This window comes from Aotus nancymaae, unplaced genomic scaffold, assembly GCF_030222135.1.
Source record: "Aotus nancymaae isolate 86718 unplaced genomic scaffold, 86718_ANA_hifiasm-v0.15.2.pri h1tg000090l, whole genome shotgun sequence".
NCBI classification, from domain to species: domain Eukaryota; kingdom Metazoa; phylum Chordata; class Mammalia; order Primates; family Aotidae; genus Aotus; species Aotus nancymaae.
The window spans coordinates 3,806,495-3,828,148 of record NW_026988505.1 but is presented as its reverse complement, the minus strand read 5'-3'; the positions used below and the strand labels follow the sequence as shown (position 1 = coordinate 3,828,148).

The following is a 21,654-nucleotide window of genomic DNA, read 5'->3' as shown; positions in this document are numbered from 1 at the left end:
CTCTCTTAAAGGAAGAAGATCATTAAAAATGTGTGATGACAGTTTAAGTACCTTTCATGAAAAAAAATCTTGTGCCTTTTAAAATTGCATTAACTCTTTCAAGACATTAGAATAACCCTGGGTATACTGCCATTTCAGACATGAAAGGACACTTTAATAATTTGAAAAAGTTAGAACAGCTTCCAAAAAGTGCTTACATTTTCTTATGTTACCAGAGAATCTGGACTGAGATTATACATATACAGTTGCAGCCACTTAGGTTCCCTTTGATGCAATGTAGGTACCACTCCAGGCACTGAGATAATTTTCTAAATGGGCCCATCTCATCCTCCCAGAGCTAACCTGGTTTCTGAGTGCCTGACTTTGCTCTCAGGGAGCAGCTTAAGCATCTTAAGCCTCTGACTCACTCAGTCACATTGAGCCAAAGGAACAAACAGAAGCTGATGCCATTAGCCCCACGCTCTGCACTGGAAGTTGCTGATGACGGGAGAGAGGAAGCAATCTTAGTATCATGGCACGTAGCAAGAGAAAAGGATGTGGAAATCAAAGCGCTGTGTCCTGCATATATTAGATTACGTACACTTCGATTAGTGCAAATGCACATGATTACATATTTCTGCAACCAGTCAAGGTGGTACCCTGAACCCCATTCTCCCATAAACAGGAATTTGAACCATTTGTATAGCACATGGCTGGACCAGAGGAGGGCAACAGGCTTCCACATTTGGGATCAGATAGTGCCAACTTTGTCTTATGACACTATTCTAAAGCTTTTTCTAAAAACTGATTTCTCAGTTGTTTGAATTCAAATTCAAGAAGTCTGGATAAGCGTGAAAACAATCTCCTTTCATATAGTTACACTGAAGTTTTTCTATCCTGTTTCTTTAGTAATAGTGAGGACTCACAAAGTGCATATTTCAACAACTGGAAGATTTCCAGGAGGACCTTGGAAACAGAAATATCTGCATGTTCTTTGCTGTCGTGCAACCTAACGCCTGGCAACACCATCAGCACAGAGGTCAGAATTTGCACGCGCGATCCCTTCCTTCGTGAAGGTGTCAGCACATCGATCATGGTGGAAATAAACATTTCCTCATGCAATTCATCTTTTAAGAACAGTATACTATGTTTAGGGTAAAGATCACATATATCTAAAAATATTAGAAATATTAGGGACTTCCAAATGGAATTTAGCAAAACATCACACTGGAATAATACCGAATGAATAAGATTGGGAAAAATCAAGCAAGTATCTTCCTTCAGGCAACAGAAAATACAGTGCTAATAAATTGGGCCAGACAAGAATATAAGATCCCTACTTTTGCTAAATGACTTAAATTTGATATGCTGCTGGGAGTCAACGTGTGCTTCAGCTCCACCTGCCAATACCTGAAAGGAGAGAAATTAATAGGAAACCAAACATAATCAACTGAATACTTATAGCGTTAATAATTTTTCAAATGACTGATTACACACAGTAATTCACTCTCTAATACAGCTGGATTTGTCAACATTTTTTTTCTTTTGTTCTGAGTGGTTATCCTATTGGGAATTATTATTATTCTGTCAGAAGCAAGTAAAAAATGGTTCATGAACCAAAAGCTTTTTAGTTTTTAATCATCTATTTGGTTTCAGTGTTGATACAAACAGGAAAACATTTGTTATGCAGAATTTCAACAGCATGCTTTTTTTTTTTTTTTTTTTTTTTTTTTTTTTAATAAACAAATACCTATACAGCTATACAGCCCAGCATGCTTATTTTTTAGGTCATGATATACATTATTAAATAGCTAAGCCTAACAACATTCTAGTGATAGTATCACTCACAGGCGATTAGTAGGTGATTAATCTGCTGTCCACATCCCACTGCCCACTAAGCATCACTAGCAGCCCTTGAGTGACCAACAGCCACCACCAGAACAGGAGAGCTGATTTCCTTTGCCACAGAAGGCACCTAAGGGACTGGGGACCCAGAGAGGCTGCCATATGCAATCAGAAACCAAGCAGAATTGATTCCAGTGCAGGTCCAAAACTCTGAGTCAGATACAAGGGCCAGACCTCAGGAATGGTCCTCCAGGACTGGCACTTCCCCAACAACCTGCAGAGCTGTGGATGAGGGCTTAGAGGACACCACTGAAGAAGAACAAAACTTACAAGTATCTGTTTCTGGTAAAGTGTACTCCTTTGCAGGAACCAAAAAGAACTGCCATCATTTTAAGGTTTAAGATCAATTTACTAAAAATATGGAAGAGACACATGTCATCAGGTCCAAATGAAGACTAATTTCTTTTGCTTACCTATCAAAAGTTATCTTGATAGAGTGCCCTGGTTTTGCTTCAATTATCCATTCACAATTTAAAGAATCTTTATAATATCCTGGCCATCCAGGAGGCAAAATGACTCCACTGGACGCTGTCAGATGTCCACCACATGGAGCTAAAACAAGATGTACAACATTTATTAGATTAAATGAAACAAAGACATGCCATAGCAATACCTCAATAAAAGCAAGAATCTGCTTCTGTGTTTATGGATTCAATGTTTTTAAGTATCAAAGCAAATCTGATTGCCAAGTAAACTGTACATTAATTGAAAGCAGGGTCTATATACGCTACCTCCATGTACTTATCATAACTCGAAACAAAGTTCTTTTTCTCTAGTAATGGCAATGTATATGTGAGTTCTCTGTGCTAAATGAATTATCTCATTTAACTGCCAACCAATTCATGAGGTACATGCCTAGTTATCCATAACTTACATGCATTTGAAATTTAACAAATATCTATGGATAAGCAAAAGTAAAATGACCTCAATCTCAAAGTGGAAATAATCTTAGGTGTATATACATGTATGTATTTACTTCCACTGTGTGCAATTTATTAAATAAATAGCCACATGCAATATATTATTTATGGGTGTTAGAAAACAAAACTTTCAATCAAATTTGATGAGTACAGAAGTAGATTGGATTGATCCTTTTGAAATGTTATGTGACAGTGATTTATAATTGTAAAGGTTAGAAATAACATTTGAATATTATGCAGCCATTAAAAATGAGGAGTTCGCGTCCTTTGTAGGGACATGGATGAACCTGGAAACCATCATTCTCAGCAAACTGACACAAGAACACAAAACCAAACACCACATGTTCTCACTCATAGGAGGGTGTTGAACAAGGAGAACACATGGACACAGGGAGGGGAGCACTATACACGGGGGTCTGTTGCGGGGGAGTGGGGGGGACAGCGGTGGGGGGAGTTGGGGAGGGATAGCATGGGGAGAAATGCCAGATATGGGTGAGGGGGAGGGAGGCAGCAAATCACACTGCCATGAATGCACCTATGCAACAACTTTGCATGTTTTTCACATGTACCCCAAAACCTAAAATGCAATTAAAAAAAAAAAAAAAAAAAAAAAAAAGAAATAACATTTGAAAGGGTATATAACTGATGCTCATGAAAGTGATTATGCACACCTGTATCATTTAAAGAAATTTTAAACAGCACATCAATATTTCATACCATAATTAAGAATATGTCTCTGGGCACATTTTTTTCAGATTTTAGATATTCTCTCTTAAAATTATTTGCCATTAGTAATCACCTTTGTGAATTTATAGATGTCAAATGAAATACATGAAAAAAATTCCCAGTTGAAAAAAAATCCTTTTGGAAAAAAGACTTCTTTAAATGGCCATATGTATAATATAAAAATGCATAAAATTTATATCATTTTAGTCATATTTTGATGCTAGAAAAAATGAAATGTATGGATTTACCAATGGTATCTTAATTTACATCAGGAAACAAAATAAGAAAAAAAACAAAAGTTAAAAAAATTATGGAAAGTGAATGACTGTATATTGGAATGTGGCAAATATATTTGAAGTAACATTTGGAAATTCTGTTGATATGGGAAAACCTGTGCAATAGAATATTAAACTTGAAAAGCAGGATACAAAATTTTCTACGTACTATACATTGAATGAAAGAAAAGTTTTATTCAGTGAACAGGGGAGTGGAAATTCAAAACATGTTAATAATGGATAGCACTGGGATTGCTTTATAGATCACATTTTTTGATAGTGTTTTTTTTTTTTACCAAATAAGTTGCAATTTTTATTTTTACAACTATGTATTATTCTATAGTTAAAAATATGAAATCAGGGTAATTTCTATGAATTTGAGCTCCTGAAGAACACTTGATTTTTTGTAATAATTTTTAAAACAACCAATTTATAATAATATTTTAATTTTTCTAGTTAAGTTCTTAAATTCACATTTGGAGCCTATGAATCACATATCCATATACCTATATATTAGATATAATTTAATTCATTTGTTGTTTAAAGTGATGTAGCAAATACTTTTAAAAATACAGCAAAAGCAAAATTAAATATATTAAATATATGACTTTTATTTTGTCATGTTGAAGCATCCAAAGATACTATAAGAAAGACACATGGCATTTGCAGAATTCAAAAAATTATGAAAATTGAGATATTTCTAAAATCTGCTTAAGGAGTTATTTCTGTCTTATTTTCCATATAAATACAAAACCAAAGGTTTCCTTTAGTAATGTTTTATTTTGTATTTTTTTTTTTTTTTTTTTTTTTTGAGGCGGAGTTTCACTTGTTACCCAGGCTGGAGTGCAATGGCGCGATCTCGGCTCACCGCAACCTCCGCCTCCTGGGTTCAGGCAATTCTCCTGCCTCAGCCTCCTGAGTAGCTGGGATTACAGGCACGCGCCACCATGCCCAGCTAATTTTTTGTATTAGTAGAGACGGGGTTTCACCATGTTGACCAGGATGGTCTCGATCTCTTGACCTCGTGATCCACCCGCCTCGGCCTCCCAAAGTGCTGGGATTACAGGCTTGAGCCACCGCACCCGGCCTATTTTGTATTTTTATATTTCTTGGGATATGTCTAGCTTGTCACATATTAACATTAATTATTTCATTGTACCCTTACCCATCACTTTATAATTTACAGTGTAAGTTAGACCTGGAATTGCTTTATCTTGATGAAATAGACACTTTAATCATTATATTGCCGATGAGCAAAATTAACACTAAAATGGTAAGTAATAATCTCAGAAAGTATATAGTAAGTATGTAAATAGTAAGTAATCTCGTTTGTATTAGTCAGTTTGGAATAGATGACACTGTGGTAAGAAACAGCCCCACAATTGTAGTAGCTACCATGGGAAGCAGATTTCTCACACATGTGGCATGTCTAGGGCTGGGATACATAGGTCCATTCTTCAGTTGCTATGGCTAATGAGAAAAGGTCTTGTGAGGGCAATCAAAGACGCTGAGCCAGAAGTTGAGTACATCACTTCCACATATACCTAACTGACCAGAACCCATCTCAAGGTTCCTTTAACTACAAGGGGTCCAAGAAAAGGCATTCCACTTGATGGAGACCAAAAGTATTTGATGAACAACATCAACGATGTTCACATTCACTTAGCTGATAACAAAAAAAGCAAATATACCAATGAGGTGTTTAGAATTGAATTTCTACTTTGCTTTCTTTCTTTTTGTGATGATTTAAATTACAGTGGTGAATTTCCTGATACTGAATTTCTTAAAAAAGAAAAAAAAAAACAAAAACCAAATCTTCTTAATTACATATGTGGCTTTTTCCCCTATGGCTTTATTTTTAATGGAACAATCTGATTTGGGTTACATTAATGCTGGCTTGATAGAATGGTATGTAGGAGGCAGCCTGTCTTTTCCTTATCTGTGCTGGTGCACAACACTAAAGTCCTCTGTCCTTGAAAGAGAGCTCACTCATGCCCCTCTAGGGTACTTGTGTCTTTTTCAATGTTCAATCCTTAATCTTTTTTTCAATTCTTTTCTATGGTACTTTACTTACATTTCACACTTCTTATTTGAGTCATTTTTGGTATTTTATATTGTGTTAGAAAATCACCTATTTCTTACAGACTTGAAGACTTGCTGCTATAGAGTTGATGTTTTCGTATAGAGTCATTTTTCCCCAAAAGAGTTTGAGTTTTTAATGATGACACTGAGCTGCATTGAGGAATATGAGCCTGTTAGAAGCAGAACAAAGAAAGAAAGAGCAATCTTTTGCCCAGAAGCCATACAATTTACACTCAACATGTGCCTGGCAGCCAGGAAATTCTGTCAGAATAAATAAATAACATATGTTCTTAAATAATCAATTGCTCTACTGTGAGCTTTTCACTGTTTATATGAAGTTACATTATTTTTGTGATAGTGATTTTTTTTATGTTACTAAATATCTATAACATTTTTCTTTCCCAGTTTCTTTTGAAAGAATCATAAACAGTTTGTCTATTTTATTGATATTAACAAAGAACTCATTCTTGCTTTAAATTGTTTCTAACACTTCAATTTTATTAATACCATCCTAATTTATTTTTGTTTTTTTCTAATTTTTTAATCTTATTATTAAAACTTTTTTTTATCATTTTGTTCTATATTACAGGACTTAAAGATACACGTTTTCCTTGAAACACAGGTTTTTCTGTCTCATCTTGTTTCTAATAGAAAGTACTATCTGCAAAGTTTCCAGAGAGGTGTTATAGGCATTAAAGTTTGAGTTTCTCTTTAATGTATAATTATAGTGGACTTTTGATTGACAGAGATTTGGTTTGTGGTTGTGGCTCTATTTTTATGATGTACTTCTACTTTAATTGGAATATTACAGGGCATGTGACCTATTACTTATTTTAATTTGTTAAGGTTCACTTTGTGGTCAATTATATAATTTATTTAAAAAACTTTTTTTTGAGAAAAACAATAAATATGAGAATTCCGTAAGGGATGTAAGGTTCTTTAAACATTTCTTAAATCAAGTTTGTTGTATTACTCACTACTTCATTGCTATTTTATTTTTTCCCCTACTAGATGCATTTACATCTGAAAGTTGGCTTTCTATTTGTTATCAGTGGAGGCACTGATTCAGGTACCCACCTGTTCCATCAGAGCATCCCCCTACCTTCTCTAAGGCTCAGCTGCTCAGTGATTAGGTTTCCCAGTGCAGGCAGACTTCTAACATCTTTTCCTGTTTTTTCTTTCTGCTGAGGGTTTTCTTTGTTAACAACCTAGAGCTAGGTTTTATCTTTAACTTTACCCTGTTTGTGTTGTGTCCAGACTCACTCCGCAGCTTGTAACATATCTACAATCAGCCTATTACGGTAAAGGACATAAGGGACAGCTAGACTTGTGTCGAGGACAGAACAGAGATGAGAGAATACTATTCACTTTAAACTTCGTCCTCCTGAAAATTCATGCTTCCCAATCACTAGCCATATGCTTGGCTAGAACATGATTTGCACTCATGACGAACTGTGCACTGTCATTAGTATCATATGTTTGAGCACCACATATGTACATATTGACTTATCTAAAAAAGATAAAAACCAACCCATTTATTAACATTTTGTGCAGCATAAAACATAAAAACTCTACATTTAAAATATATGATGGAAATAGATACAAATGAAATTTCAACGATTAATAGTGTTTTCTTGCCTTTCTATGTATCAATATTTCACCCATGAGTGGTGCCTCTAGTCAACTGAATTATTTTAGCAATGTATCAAAAGGGTGAATACCAGAACACTCTCCTTTACATTTAGTGTCACCAGATGATATAATACATAGGAACTGGTTAGAAGTTTTACTTCTCTTCTGAGGTCAGGAGTTCGAAACCAGCCTGGCCAACATGGTTAAACTTCCTCTCTACTAAAAATACAAAAATTAGTCAGGCATGGTGGCAGGCACCTGTAATCCCAGTTACTCAGGAGGCCAAGGCAGGAGAATCACTTGAACCCAGGAGGTGGAGGTTGCACTGAGCTGAGATTGTACCACTGCACTCCAGCCTGGGCGACAGACTCAGACACTTCCTCAAAAAAAAAAAAAAAAAAAAGTTCCTACTTTGAGTAATGGTCAGTAACTTTGGAGGTTATGGTTAGTAACTTTGGAGGGGCTAGGGCAGGATGAGGTGATGAAGCATCACACCCCTAACCAGGCTGTGGTTGTCACAGAGGTGTTTAATGCTCCACATCTAGATCCCAGCTCTGCTTAGACTCTGACAGATATCATAGTTCTGGGGATGTCATTTCAAGGTATTTTAGACAGGGGAGTAATTCTCAACTGTATGTGATATTTAATATATATATTACTTTTCTATTCACTTATTAAAAATAAGTACCTGTTGAATAAAGACAAATGAGAAAACAAAAATAAGCTAAATGGGAAAAAATCACCCATAACCATAATTAACATTTTGGTGTGCAATCTTCTCTTTAGTGTTTTATAAAATTAGTATCATGAGATATGTATGTATTTATGACACATGTACCTGTATACTTTGGTCTTTCACATGCTAAGGATATCTAAGACTCTTTGATCTTATAATCTTTGTATTGACACCTGTTATTCTTCATGACTTTTTTAACCAATACTCTGCTGTTTGAAATTTAATCATTTCCAACTCTTCACTGCTATAAATAGTCTTGCAGAAAACATTCTTGAAAAATATTTGTATAGTTTCTTGACTATTTCTTTATGATATTGATCCAAAAATATAATTTATGGGTCAAAAGACAAGAACAATTTTAAGAGTCCTACTAAGAATTTACACTACAATACTATGATTTTTATATCCTCAATAGCATGATTAGGAAATCCTAGTTTCTATATAACCTTTTCAATAATACATCTTATTCACCTGTTTAAATCTATGGTAACAAGATAGACAAAAATGGTATTTTACTTTTCTTTTTAAATTTGTACTTCTTTGATATACACTGGAGGTAAGCTTTTTTTTTGTTTAAGATTTTCTTAGTTTATTTTGCTCTGACTATTCTGATATGGAATGTGGACATATACTCTAAGTAAACATTTTTAAAATGAGTCATTATTAAAGGCAACATCTTTTTCCTTAAAATATTTTTCCTCTCTAGTTTTATTAGATAAGTAACCAGAACAGAAATATGAAGAAAATTAGGTGGTATTTATGTCAGCTGTAATGAGAACAACAAATAGTTAACCATAAGCAACACTGTTACAGGTTGAATTCTGTCCCTTCAAAATTCATAAATTGAGGTCCTCATCCTCAGTGCCTCAGATGGAGACTGTACTTGAAGATAGGGTCCTTGCAGATGAATTTACTTAGGATAAAGTGTTACTGGAAGAGAGGGACCTCAATCCAATGATTGTGTCTTTTTAACAAGGAGAATTTAGACACAGGGACAGATTCACACACAGGGAGAGCTCCTTGTGAGTCTGGAGGCAGAGATGAGGGTGGTGCTTCTCCAGCCACGGAATGCCAGAGACTGCCAAAAACTGCAGGGAGCTGGAGGATCATCCTGGGGCAGATCCTCCCTCAGAGCCCCAGAAGGAACCCACCCTGCCAATGACATCTGGATCTCAGACTTCCAGCCTCCAGAACTGGGAGACTGTGCATTCCTGTTGTTTAGGCAACTGTATGTGGTATTTTTTAGGGTAACCCTAGCAAGCTAACACAGTTGGCTGGTTTCCGGGTGTGTGTGAAGACAGACTGTGATTTCAAAGGAGAAGAGTGGGTGCTGGCAGGGACTGCACCTTCACAGCGGGGCACGGTGGAGCTCCAGACCACGTTCCCATCTTGCAGGATGCAGGTGATGGACTCGGATCCCTGGGTCTTGACGAAGCCATCGTCACAGTGGAAAGAAACCGAGCTCCCGAGTAGAAACCTGTCACCAAAACGCCGTCCATTTATAGGAATGCCAGGATCATGGCACTCATTCTGACCAAATGCTGAAAGGAAAAGAAGAAAAAAAAATGAAATAAAAATATATGAGTATTAATTACATGTATTAAAAAAGAAAAAACAAAACAAGCATATAAAGCATTCATATAATGCATATAATTATGTACATTTCAGTTATATCACTCGCAGACAGCTACATTAATAAATAGGATATCAGTGTCTAGTGAGAAAGAGCAGAGAGATAAATAGATACAACTATCATTTATACAGCAACTTAGGGTTTGAAAAGCACTTTTCATGTGAGCTTAGGAAAAGAGAGAAGTGATAAAAAGGTGGGTAGTGGAAAGTGTTTGAGTTCAGAATTTCTCTTGTTAGAATCCTGATTTTTGTTCTTTTTAAGTCAGACCACTCTGACGTTGGGCAGATGACTCTGATGCTCTGAGCCTAGCTATCTTTCTTTACAAAACAAGAGACTATTAAGTTTATAACCCCTAGTTACTGTAACACTAAATGAAATAATTACGTCAAATTCTAAGTATAGTGCCTAAGTAGGTAGTTAATACATCATAATGTAGTATTATTTATATTAACATTCTCTCACTTTATTCCCTCTACAGTCCATTTAAGTAGATATTCTTATATAAAATAGGTTTCAAAATGAGGAACTGAAACCAAGAGAAGTTAGCTGTCATTAAACTTCATCAACTACATACAAGTGCTGTACTTTAATCCTTGACTCCTGACATCAAATGACTCAGTTGTTTTTACTATACTACTTTGTTGTATGAAAGATCCATAGGTGGGTGAGTGGGTGGGTGGATGGTTGTATAGATGGAAAGAAGAATAGAAGGAAGGGAGGATGACTGAATGGCTGGCTGGATGAATGGAAGGATGAATGGGAAAATGAACAGAAGGATGGAAGGATGGATGGACAAATGGATGGATGGGTGGGTGGATGGATGGATGAAATAATGGATAAATGGATAAACAAAAGGATAGAAGGATGGATGAATGATGGATTAATGGATAGAATGATGGATGGATGGAATCATGGATAGATGGATGGACAGATAGATGGGAAGATGGATGGATGGATAGATGCATGGATAGATTAAATGGATGGATGGATGGATGCAAGAATAATGGAATAATGGATGGGTAGATACAAGGATGGATGGAATAATGGATGAATGGATGGATAGATGGATTGATGCATGGATAGATGAAATGGATGGATGGATGAATGTATGGAAGAATAATGGAAAAATGGATGGATGGATGCAAGGATGGATGGAATGATGGAAGGATAGATAGATGGATGGATGAATGAATGGATGGATAAATGGAAAACAAGAGAGAAAGAGATGTAGGAGATGAAAGAGAGAGGAGATCCAGTCCCTTAGTTTAGGAGTAACCAAGCCACCAATATAAATACAGTGATGTATTTAAGTTTTCAGGATAACACTATATAATTTTGCTACTCTCATTTTAATAATGATTATAAAACCTCTGAAATACTAGCCTTGAAATGCAACTTCACATACATATAAGAAAAATAAGAACATGTAAGTAAAATGGGAACTTGGATGTGTTGACTGTGTGGGCATACTTACTGGTGTAAGTGATGTTGAACCCTCTGCCAGTAGTAGAATGGTCGGACTGAAATTCCAAGCGAACTATATGCCCACTGCTGGCCAGCTGGGAAGGCACTTCATTGCCAGAAAAGGTACCCAGGACAGTTATGTCAGAAATGCCATCATCCTTGACCGCAAGAAAATCAAACTGAGGCTCTACATCAAAATCATTAAAGATGAGGTGAATTCGACTTCCTGGCTCCGAGATAATCAACCAGACACAGTTCATGTTGTTTCCATATTCCTCTGGATAATTTGGTGAGAGAATGATCCCAGATGATGCCGTAAAGTTGAAGAAACATGAAACTGTGAAGATGCAAATATATTTTCAAACATTTTGGCACATATCCAAAGAACTGCCAGGTGAAACAGATGGCTAAGAACCCGGAAAGGCAATGTATGCCTGCAAACAGCAATGATGATCCAACTCTTTTAATATTCGTAATTCTGAACCATAACGTTTTCTCCTTTCCTAATTTGTAAGCCGAACATTTCATTATCTTATAGAGCACAACCAGAACCTATACATAATCAAGCACAAGCTTGGCTCAAAAATGATCCTTTCAAGTTGACCAAAAAAGTGTGCCAAGTATTATAATTTCTACTTATAACTTTCTGCCTTCAGAAGAGCAAATATTAATATGAAAAAGTATATGCCTCCATCATAGGAACAATTCAGCCTGCTCTTCCATGATAACTTTATAATTTATATTTTATATTTTTCTGTAAGTGCCTTTCTCCAGTTATTTAAAATTTTATTAGTTACAGGGTAAAGATGAATAAATAAGTAACTTGAAAACATGAGATCATGTTCCAGTTGGATAATATAAACATATTTTGGAAAATTTACTTTTAAGAATGTGTACACAAAATTACACACACACACTCACAAAATTTTTTTTGGAGGGAGCAACTGTTGGATTTATCTCGAGTACATTTTTGCTTCTTATTCCACATAGTTTCATACACACTCGTCAGCCATTGCTCTATTTATTTACAAATAAAAAAATTATTTCTTTAAAACTGAGAAGTCTTTTCTACTAGTTAAAATAGTATTCTTTTCTTTTCTTTTTTTTTTTTGAGACGGAGTTTCACTCTTGTTACCCAGGCTGGAGTGCAATGGTGCGATCTCAGCTCACCGCAACCTCCGCCTCCTGGGTTCAGGCAATTCTCCTTTCTCAGTCTCCTGAGTAGCTGGGATTAAAGGCACGCGCCACCATGCCCAGCTAATTTTTTGTATTTTTAGTAGAGACGGGGTTTCACCATGTTGACCAGGATGGTCTCGATCTCTTGACCTCGTGATCCACCCACCTCGGCTTCCCAAAGTGCTGGGATTACAGGCATGAGCCACCGCGCCCGGCCAAAACAGTATTCTTAAGAGGAAGAGGACAGCTCTTCAACTGAATTCCAAACCAGTACCGCCACCCATGCTCACATTGGTGAACAACTGCGTTAAAGTGTTATACAGCATTAAGTCACTAAGGACTCTGTTGATGTGTGATACAGCAGATCATTATCAGCTTTTGATAGAAACAATGGTATATGTGATGACCTTTCTGGTAGGAAACATTCAAGTATGTTTTATCTAGTACATGTAATAAAATTATAAATTAGTTTTTATTAAATGAAGAAAGCAGGCAAGTTGATGTCTGAGGATGTCCTTGCATGTTTCTGGTAAAGGAAGCACCCTGAGCTATTCTGAGAGCTGCCCTCCCTAAATGGGTGGTCTGTGTCTTTCTCCTTTTAACCCCTTGCAAGGCCCTTGCAGGACAGGAGAGAGTCCAGGTCAAGGCACAATACTCACATACACAGCTGGGCTTGTTGCCAGACCACTGATTGTTCTGCTGACAGGTGATAACTCTCTCCCCCACCAACTCAAAGGCTGCTGGGCATTCAAAAGTGAGTGTATCTCCATGGAGGAAACTGCTGCCCATCCGCTTCCCGTAGGCGGGGATTCCAGGATCCCCACACCCTCCCTTTTCAATTTCTGAAAAAGGAAAAGCAAATGAACCCTTAAAAACACACACACAAGGAATATTTTTATCTCTACAATTTAGAAAGTGAATATATGACTTCTTTTATGCTGAACTACACATTATTTTTGTAAACAGTTTCAAAAGGATATTAAATTGATCTAATATTTAATTTCAAAAGCCAAGAAAAGAATGTCATTTCAACTGAAGAGAAAAGTATTTACTTTGTTGTCTTTTAAGGGATACACTTGGCTACACAGATATACTGACAACACAAATGCTGCAATTAATCGGAGCATCTTCTGGATACGTCTGATCTTTTGTCTGCAATTCCTACTCCTAAAATGCAAATACCAGTTTTGTTTTCAACTATGTGCTTTTTGCTATAAACAATACAAATAAGATTCTTCATTCCCCACTGAATATTTAAATAAATAGAATCTATTTGAACATTCTTTCCCTAAAATGAATGTTAACAGTCATTTATGAAACAGAATAAATAACTATTTGGTTCACAGAGAAAAACAAAATATTCAGAATCAATCTTTCATTAAAACACCACTGTAATAAAATATGCATCCAAATACACCAAACCTCTAATATATTTTAAACGTTGATCTGTCTCAAATGTTAACTACACGGAATGTTTCATTAAAATATGTTATCTGTTTATTCATTTAAAAGATCTTCTCTGAGAGCCACTGTGTGTCAGGCCATCTTCTAGGTAATGGGCATAGTGAATAAATGAGACTAAATCCTTGCACACATGGGGCTTTATATGGTTTGGCTGTGTCCCCACCCAATTCTCATTTTCAATTCCCATGTGCTGTGGGCGGTATCGAGTGGGAGGTAACTGATCATGGGGGCAGGTCTTTTCCTGTGCTGTTCTCATAATAGTGATTAAGTCTCACGAGATCTGATGGTTTTATAAGGGGGAGTTGCCATATCCAAGTTCTGCCTCTTTGCCCACTGTCATCCATGTAAGACATGACTTGCTCCTCCTTGCCTTGTGCCATGATTGTGAGGCCTCCTCAGCCCTGTGGAACTGTAAGTCCATTAAACCTTTATATTTTGTAAATCGCCCAGTCTTAGGTATGTCTTTATTAGGACTGGAAAACAGACTAATACAGGGTTTATGTTTTATGGAGAAAAAGTTTTAAAAATTATTATTTTTTTGAGACAGGGTCTCATGCTGTTGTCCAGGCTGGAGTACAGTGATGTGATCATAGCTAGTTGCAATCTCCAACTCCTGAGCTCAAGTGATGCTCCCATCTCAGGCTTCCAAAAATCAAAGTGATTTGATGATGAGTAATTTAAGACAAGACAGTAGGGTACAGAGAGATGGACAGAGGAGGAGGCAGTGAAGAAAACGTCCTGAAGCAAGATGGGAATCAGCCCTTTGAGAAAGAGATGTGATTCCAGTGTGCCTGGCAGGGCAGAGAGGGGCAAATGTACAGAGGCAGCATGGAGAGTGAGTGCTGCCTGTCGTGCTTCCCGACGGTGTCGAGTGATGTAGGAAGAAGGCATTGCAGAGCTTTGGAGGAGACCTTGTGTCATGTGATTACAGGTTTAAAAGATCCCTGTGCAGCACTGTAAGAACAGAAGCAAGAGAAAAATGAGTTCCAGCAAGTTCCAGGTGGTTTTTCTGGACACCTATCCCAAAAATGCATTGGTTTTACTTTTAGAATTGTTCGTGGGCTTGCACTTTATTATCTTGCAGGGGCCAAGAGCAAGTTCCAATTTCTTTTTGTTGTTATTGTTTTTGTAATCTACTTCTTTTTAAAAAATTTACATAGGTTTTGGGGGAACAGACGGTATTTGGTTACAAGAATAAGTTCTTTGGTGATACTTTGTAAGATTTTGGTGCACCCATCACCCAAGCAGTATATGTGAACCCAATGTGTAGCACTCTATCCCTCATCCCCTTGCCACCCTTTCTCTGAGTCCCCAAGGTCTACTGTATCAGTCTTTTGCCTTTGCATCCTTATAGCTTAGCTCCCACTTAAGAGTGAGAACAGACAGTGTTTGGTTTTCCATTCCTGAATTACTTCATTTAGAATAATAGTCTCCAATCCCACAAAGGTTGCTGTGAATGCCATTAACTCATTCCTTATTACAATTGAGTAGTATTCCATTGTATATGTATACCACAGTTTCTTTATCCACTCATTGATGGCCATTTGGGTTAGTTCACACTTTTGCAATTGTGAATTGTGCTGCTATACACGTGTATGCAAGTATATTTTTCATAACCTAAGCACTTTCTAATTAAGCTGTCAGTTTTTGGGAAGTTTGTAGAAGTGACTCAGAACTGAATTTCTGGATGGTTTGAAGGTCTGCCGTGAGGGATCTAGAAACACTCAGAGGTTAAGCCAGATACATTGCATTCTAGAGGAGAAACTTTACCTCTCAGTGTCTGGGAATGTCAAAGAAGTGAAGTTTGCATACATTATCACACTAGTATCAAGACATTCAATACATAGGATATCACCACTTTCTGCGAAGGATAATAGCACGCACACAAAATGCAGGCATTTGGTTGAGGTTCAATGTATGCTTCACACCTCAGGCTACCAAGCAAAGATAATCCTTACTGTGTCAGGTCTATGAAAGTGAAACGCTCCTAACGCAAAACAAGCCAAAGAAAGCTACAGAGAACACTTTTGCTTAAAAAAAAAAGTTTTTAGAGTTTTAGTTGTTGAACGTGAGTTGAACAGGGCTGGGAATGGATTTACTTAAATTTAATGCTTGGGATGCCTTGAACAAGCATGTTCACTGAAATTGACAAAGTTAATTCCGAACCCTGCATGGTTTATAATGAAAAAGGTTCTTGTTTGATGTGGGCTCTCTGTTGGGAAGCTGAGCTGGGCACCCAGGGTCCTGGCACAGACAGGACCAGGCACCAGATTCGGTTTTGAATCCCCAGTGTTTGCTGGGCCACTATGATAAATTTAGTCTCATCAAAGCTCAGTGTTCACATTATGAGCCTCCTCCTTCCTACCTCAAAGAGCGGCCATGAGAATTAAAGAATGAAATTCATGGAAAGTACTTGCCATATTGCACTGGAAAGATAATTATTGCTATGATTATCAGCAAACCTTACATGTTTCATTCTGCCTCTGTGATAATAAAGTTTACAATTTCTCCATAGAGTAAAATAAATTATGGCATTTTTGGATACTATTGTTATATTAATTAAGGCAGGGAGCTCTACTGTGCAGGGGTCTCAGAAATGAAATGAGGGTGAGGGTCTTTCTGCTTTCCATGCTAATGGTGAGGAGAGTCCTGTGGTTCCCTGGTCCCACCAAAGAGGCTTGCGTTTGTTTATCCTGATGTATGGCTACTGCTGGCCATGGAGAACCTGTGTTGGACACATCCCTTATCAGGCATTAGGCACTGATTAGTAACTATCAAAGTAGCACAGTCCAAAATCAGGAGGTTTGTGTATTTCACCTAACTTTTGTTCTTTAGTTGTAGAAGAAATGTAAGCATGTTTCATGATTATGCCAGTGATGCTTCATTTGGGGGAATTACTTTGTGATATTTTGCATTCTTGACCTCTTACACACTGAGTGGCACTACTGCCTCCAAATTATGGTGAGAGGATTCACACAGGTTATAGAATTTTATTTGAGGGTCCTGTCACCTTCAGGTAGAGTAGAAAATGAGTAAGATACTATTAACATTGATAGGCTATGTGTATCAAACCTCATTCTCTGTATAATCAGGATGGTCTCAATCTCTTGACCTCGTGATCCTCCCACATCTGTCTCCCCACGTTATTCTTTTTTGTGTTTTTGAGACGGAGTCTTGCTCTGTTGCCAGGCTGGAGTGCAGTGGAGCAACTTGGCTCACTGCAACCTCCACCTCCTGGGTTCAAGTAATTCTTCTGCCTCAGCCTCCCAAGGAGCTGGGACCACAGGTGCATGCCACCACACCCAGCTAATTTTTGTATTTTTAGTAGAGACGGGGTTTCACCATGTTGGCCAGGATGGTCTTGATCTCCTGACATCATGATCCGCCCTCCTCAGTCCCCCAAAGTGCTGGGATTACAGGCGTGAGCCATCATGCCTGGCCTCTGTATATTCAAACGTAAGATGTCAGAGATGACTTTGACTTGTTTTCTTAAAAACAAACACTATGGCTGGATGTGGCAGCTCATACCTGTAATCCCAGCACTTTGGAAGGCCAAGGTGGGAGGGTCACCTGAGGTCATGAGTTGGAGACCAGCCTGGCTAACATGGTGAAACCCTATCTCTACTAAAAATAGAAAAATTAGCTGGGTGTGGTGGTGCATGCCTGTAATTCCAGCTACTGTGGAGGCTGAAGCAGGATAATTGCTTGAACCAGGGAGGTGGAGGTTGCAGTGAGTCAAGATCGCAACACGGCACTTCAGCCTGAGTGACAGAGCAAGACTCCATCAAAAAAAAAAGAAGAAGAAGAAGAAAAAAGAAGAGAAACAAACACTATGGTTTAATATCAATTAAAATACTGATACCCCTAAAGCAAAATAATAATAATAAATAAAATGCTGTTCAAAATATCTCTTCCAAATTATTGAACTAGAAATAAGATTTGATAATGAAGAGGCCTAAGGCAAACATTGTTTTAGGATCATTCCGAAGAGCTTACATAGTCCTGTTACAAATACTGTCACACGTCTCCCTCTTCCCCAAAATACACCATACAGAAATGGTGTCTGTCGTTCTAGCTGTCTTCCCAGACATGCCACGTTGCGTCTTGTTCAGATTCTCACCCTTCACTGTCTACTCTCGTTTGCCATCATTGATGCTGTTGGGAGCATCTCACAGCTTCCCACGCTGCATCCCATTTCTTGTGCTGCAGCCAAAATAATGTCCCAAATTCCGATCCTAAGGATGACCCTACTTTGCTTGAAAGTTCTCTGGTCACCAACTTCATTCTTAGTCCGGATCCTATCTAGGACTCAGGAAGCCCTGTGTGATGTGAACACTGCTGTCTTCCCCGGCAGTTATTTCGTGACATCTTTCCTGGCATTTCACAATTCAGGTATACTACGATTTCTTTTAGTACCTGAGGCTGTCTCCCCTCTTCAGCCTTGGCACCTGCTGCAAACATTTAGTCCACTCTTTCCTCTGTTGTCTCATCCACGCACTGTTGATATTCTAATGCAGTCTGCACTTGCTCGGGGATGGCCCGTAACCTATGTCTCTAAAACCACTCTCTTTTCTGCTGCAAGACTTGTCACTGTGCATTATATTTACTTTTTTGTGCTTTACTGTAAGCCCTGGGAGGGTCTTTCTTGGTGACTGTTAAATCTGCAGCACCTATTCCAGGAGTCAACACACAACAGATGCTTTTCAAAATCATTGTTCTTATAAAACTTTGCAATTTAATAATTTTTATTCTCATTCACATTTATTTATATTTTAATTGACAAACAAAAATTGTATATATTAATCACCTACAGCATGTTGGTTTGAAATATCATAATGGCTAACTGAAGCTAATTAATATATGCATTATCTTACATCCTTTTTTCATTTTTTTCTTGAGAACACCTATACTTTTAGCAAATTTCAAGAACATAATACATTATTATTAACCACAGTCACCATGTTGTATAATACCTCTCTTAAACTTATTTATATGTTGCATTCATTTATTTGAGATGGAGCCTTGCTCTGTTGCCCAAGCTGTGGCGTGATCTCCACTCACTGTAAGTGGACCTACGATGGAGTTTTAAACATCCAATTTCTACATAAGAACGTATTTGGTATACACTCGAATTCAAAAAGGGCTGAGAACAAAGCAGAAAGGAATGAGACATAATTGTGCCTTCAGAAGCATAGTTAGCATGCCTGCTTGTTTTCTTTTATGCAGTCAACCATGGGTGTCCCAGGGTCTACATGGAAACATGACCAGGAAGTTCCCTGGTCCTTCAGATTCTGCTGTGGTCACATCTTCTGTTAACACTGACTCTCATGATGATGGCAGGTCAGGCAGGGCAAGGCTGTGCACAGACACTAGACAGCTAGTGCAGAACTCGCTCAGTCTACACTGCTGTGTGTTCTTCGTTCTCTGTGACCTATCTCCACAAGTAGATAAGAACTCCACGAATGACAGCTTGATCAGGTTCTTTCTCTTCCCCTCCAAAACCACTTGTGAAAATTCTTTGTATAAAGACACTCAATGAATAAAACTAAATTATAAAATTACGTTCACCCATAGTCATGTATATGAAGAGCAATTTCTCTAAATCTCAGTAGATGATTATTGGATTATATAAGCGAATATCCCTCAATTTTAGCGAGAATGATTTATCAAGAGCTTACATTATGCCACGTTCTGATCCCATGGTTGTGCAGATTTATTCTAGATAGGGTAATAAAATTTCTGTTTGACATATGAAATAGACTCAGTTGCTGCAGTCTTTGTTATCATGAAGAGTTCATTTAGATTCTTCAAGTTATCGCAGAATTGATGTACTATGATGGCGTTCCAGAAGTAAGAGGGACCTTTAAATTCCATACGGGTTGCCACTGGATTGCAATTAATATTCTGCAGAAACCACTTAGCTATAGCTGTTCAGGAAATATTTCTTAAAAATAGTGGAAAACGTTTAGCTTTTAGACAGCTAACTTTTTATCTCCCCGAATAGCAGACCAAACCTCTTATCACCTGTGTAAGATATTTACACAACTTCTTATATGTTTATTCGTATAAAAGCAACGTTGTCTAGCTTGTATGTCTAGCTTTTTCCTCATGTGCTATTTGACTGCCATATGTATTCTGCTTCGGGCTTAAAAAATTTAAACAGGGTGGCTCACGCCTGTAATCCCAGCACTTTGGTAGGCCGAGGCGGGTGGATCACGAGGTCAAGAGATCGAGACCATCCTGGTCAACATGGTGAAACCCCGTCTCTACTAATACAAAAAAAATTAGCTGGGCATGGTGACGCATGCCTGTAATCCCAGCTACTCAGGAGGCTGAGGCAGGAGAATTGCCTGAACCCAGGAGGCGGAGATTGCGGTGAGCCGAGATCGCGCCATTGCACTCCAGCCTGGGTAACAAGAGCGAAACTCCGTCTCAAAAAAAAAAAAAAAAAAATTTAAACATAAGCTAGAATAAATAATGTGTGTTCCAGAGCAACCATAACTACTCCATGTGCTAAGTACTAGCAGATGAACATGGCCCAAAAATCAGTACATTCTTCCATTTTCTGGTTGAAGAGAGAGTGACTAAAAGCAACAGTTTCTTGTGCAAGTGATCACATTGTGCCTGATCTTAGATTAATTCTCATTTATTTTCCCTGAGGCTTTCACTCGGAAATCTCTAAAATAATTGATTTATTTTCATCATCTTTGGGAAAAAAGATTGCAGCAAATGAATGGGAATCTACTGATTCTGGTTTTGGATGGAGTGTCAGAAGGTTTCTACCCAGTGTGGATGTGGCACATGCTCCTGGCATTACTGAAAACCGCACAACACAGCACAGCCTGGCACCTGGACAGATGTGGAGCCTCCAATGACTATGTCCTTGTCCATCACTATCAGTAACATAAACCCAGAAACTAGCAGATTGCTGTTGCAGTGGCCTGTGCTTGTTAAACTGATGTGTAATTGTGCTTAATTATGGTGTTCTGGGGAAATTCTGTTGTGTACATGAAATACTGTATTTGCTTATCATACAAGTGTGCTTTTGTTTGGTTAAAACAAAAATGAGATGATTTCAAAGGTGTAGTTAAAAGCTAAGATGAGGCAGAATTACGCCTGTTGTGTTTTTCTTTCCCTCTTGTGGCCTCAGTGTGAAACGCTGGATTCTGGAAATTCAGGCTATAAGTAACCACAGCAATGAAATGCCTCCCCAACTCATCTCTCTTGTCTCATGGAGACTATAAGAGTATACATCTTCAAACTCATTTATAGCACTGTCCAAATTATTTATCACTGCTGTTGGAATTCAGAATTTTGTTTTTAGTACTGCCTAGAAAACTACGAGACTGGACCTCAGAGAGCACTTACTGTGAAAACAATTTTATTCAAGATATTGGTCATCTACAATCATGGGGTCATGTTTATTTGTTCAAATTCCCTGACAGTCCCGCTGATCTAGTAACCTGATTTGAGATAAAAAAAGGATTGATTTTGAGTGTAAGATTCAGATCCAACAGGGTCCTGTGTCTCAGCTCAAGGGGTCTGTCTGCCATAACCTGCAAGATAATAAGATACAGGCATTCCAGTGACCCCACTGCCCCACAGCAGAGCAAGAGAAATATACTTCCACATCACAGGGCATCTTCAGTGAATTTCCAGATT

At 37.8% G+C, this 21,654-nt stretch overlaps 1 protein-coding gene across 1 annotated transcript in view; it reads right to left on the bottom strand.

The window, feature by feature from the left end:
• CSMD1 (CUB and Sushi multiple domains 1) overlaps positions 1-21,654 on the bottom strand; it is a 2,129,340-nt gene that overhangs the window by 487,704 nt on the left and 1,619,982 nt on the right. The window contains exons 13-16 of the mRNA XM_064369795.1: positions 13,188-13,370; positions 11,363-11,689; positions 9,602-9,796; positions 2,298-2,436 (exon numbers count right to left, since the gene is read on the bottom strand). Coding sequence (XP_064225865.1) covers positions 2,298-2,436; positions 9,602-9,796; positions 11,363-11,689; positions 13,188-13,370 — 844 coding nt within the window. The remainder of the gene's footprint in view (positions 1-2,297; positions 2,437-9,601; positions 9,797-11,362; positions 11,690-13,187; positions 13,371-21,654) is intronic.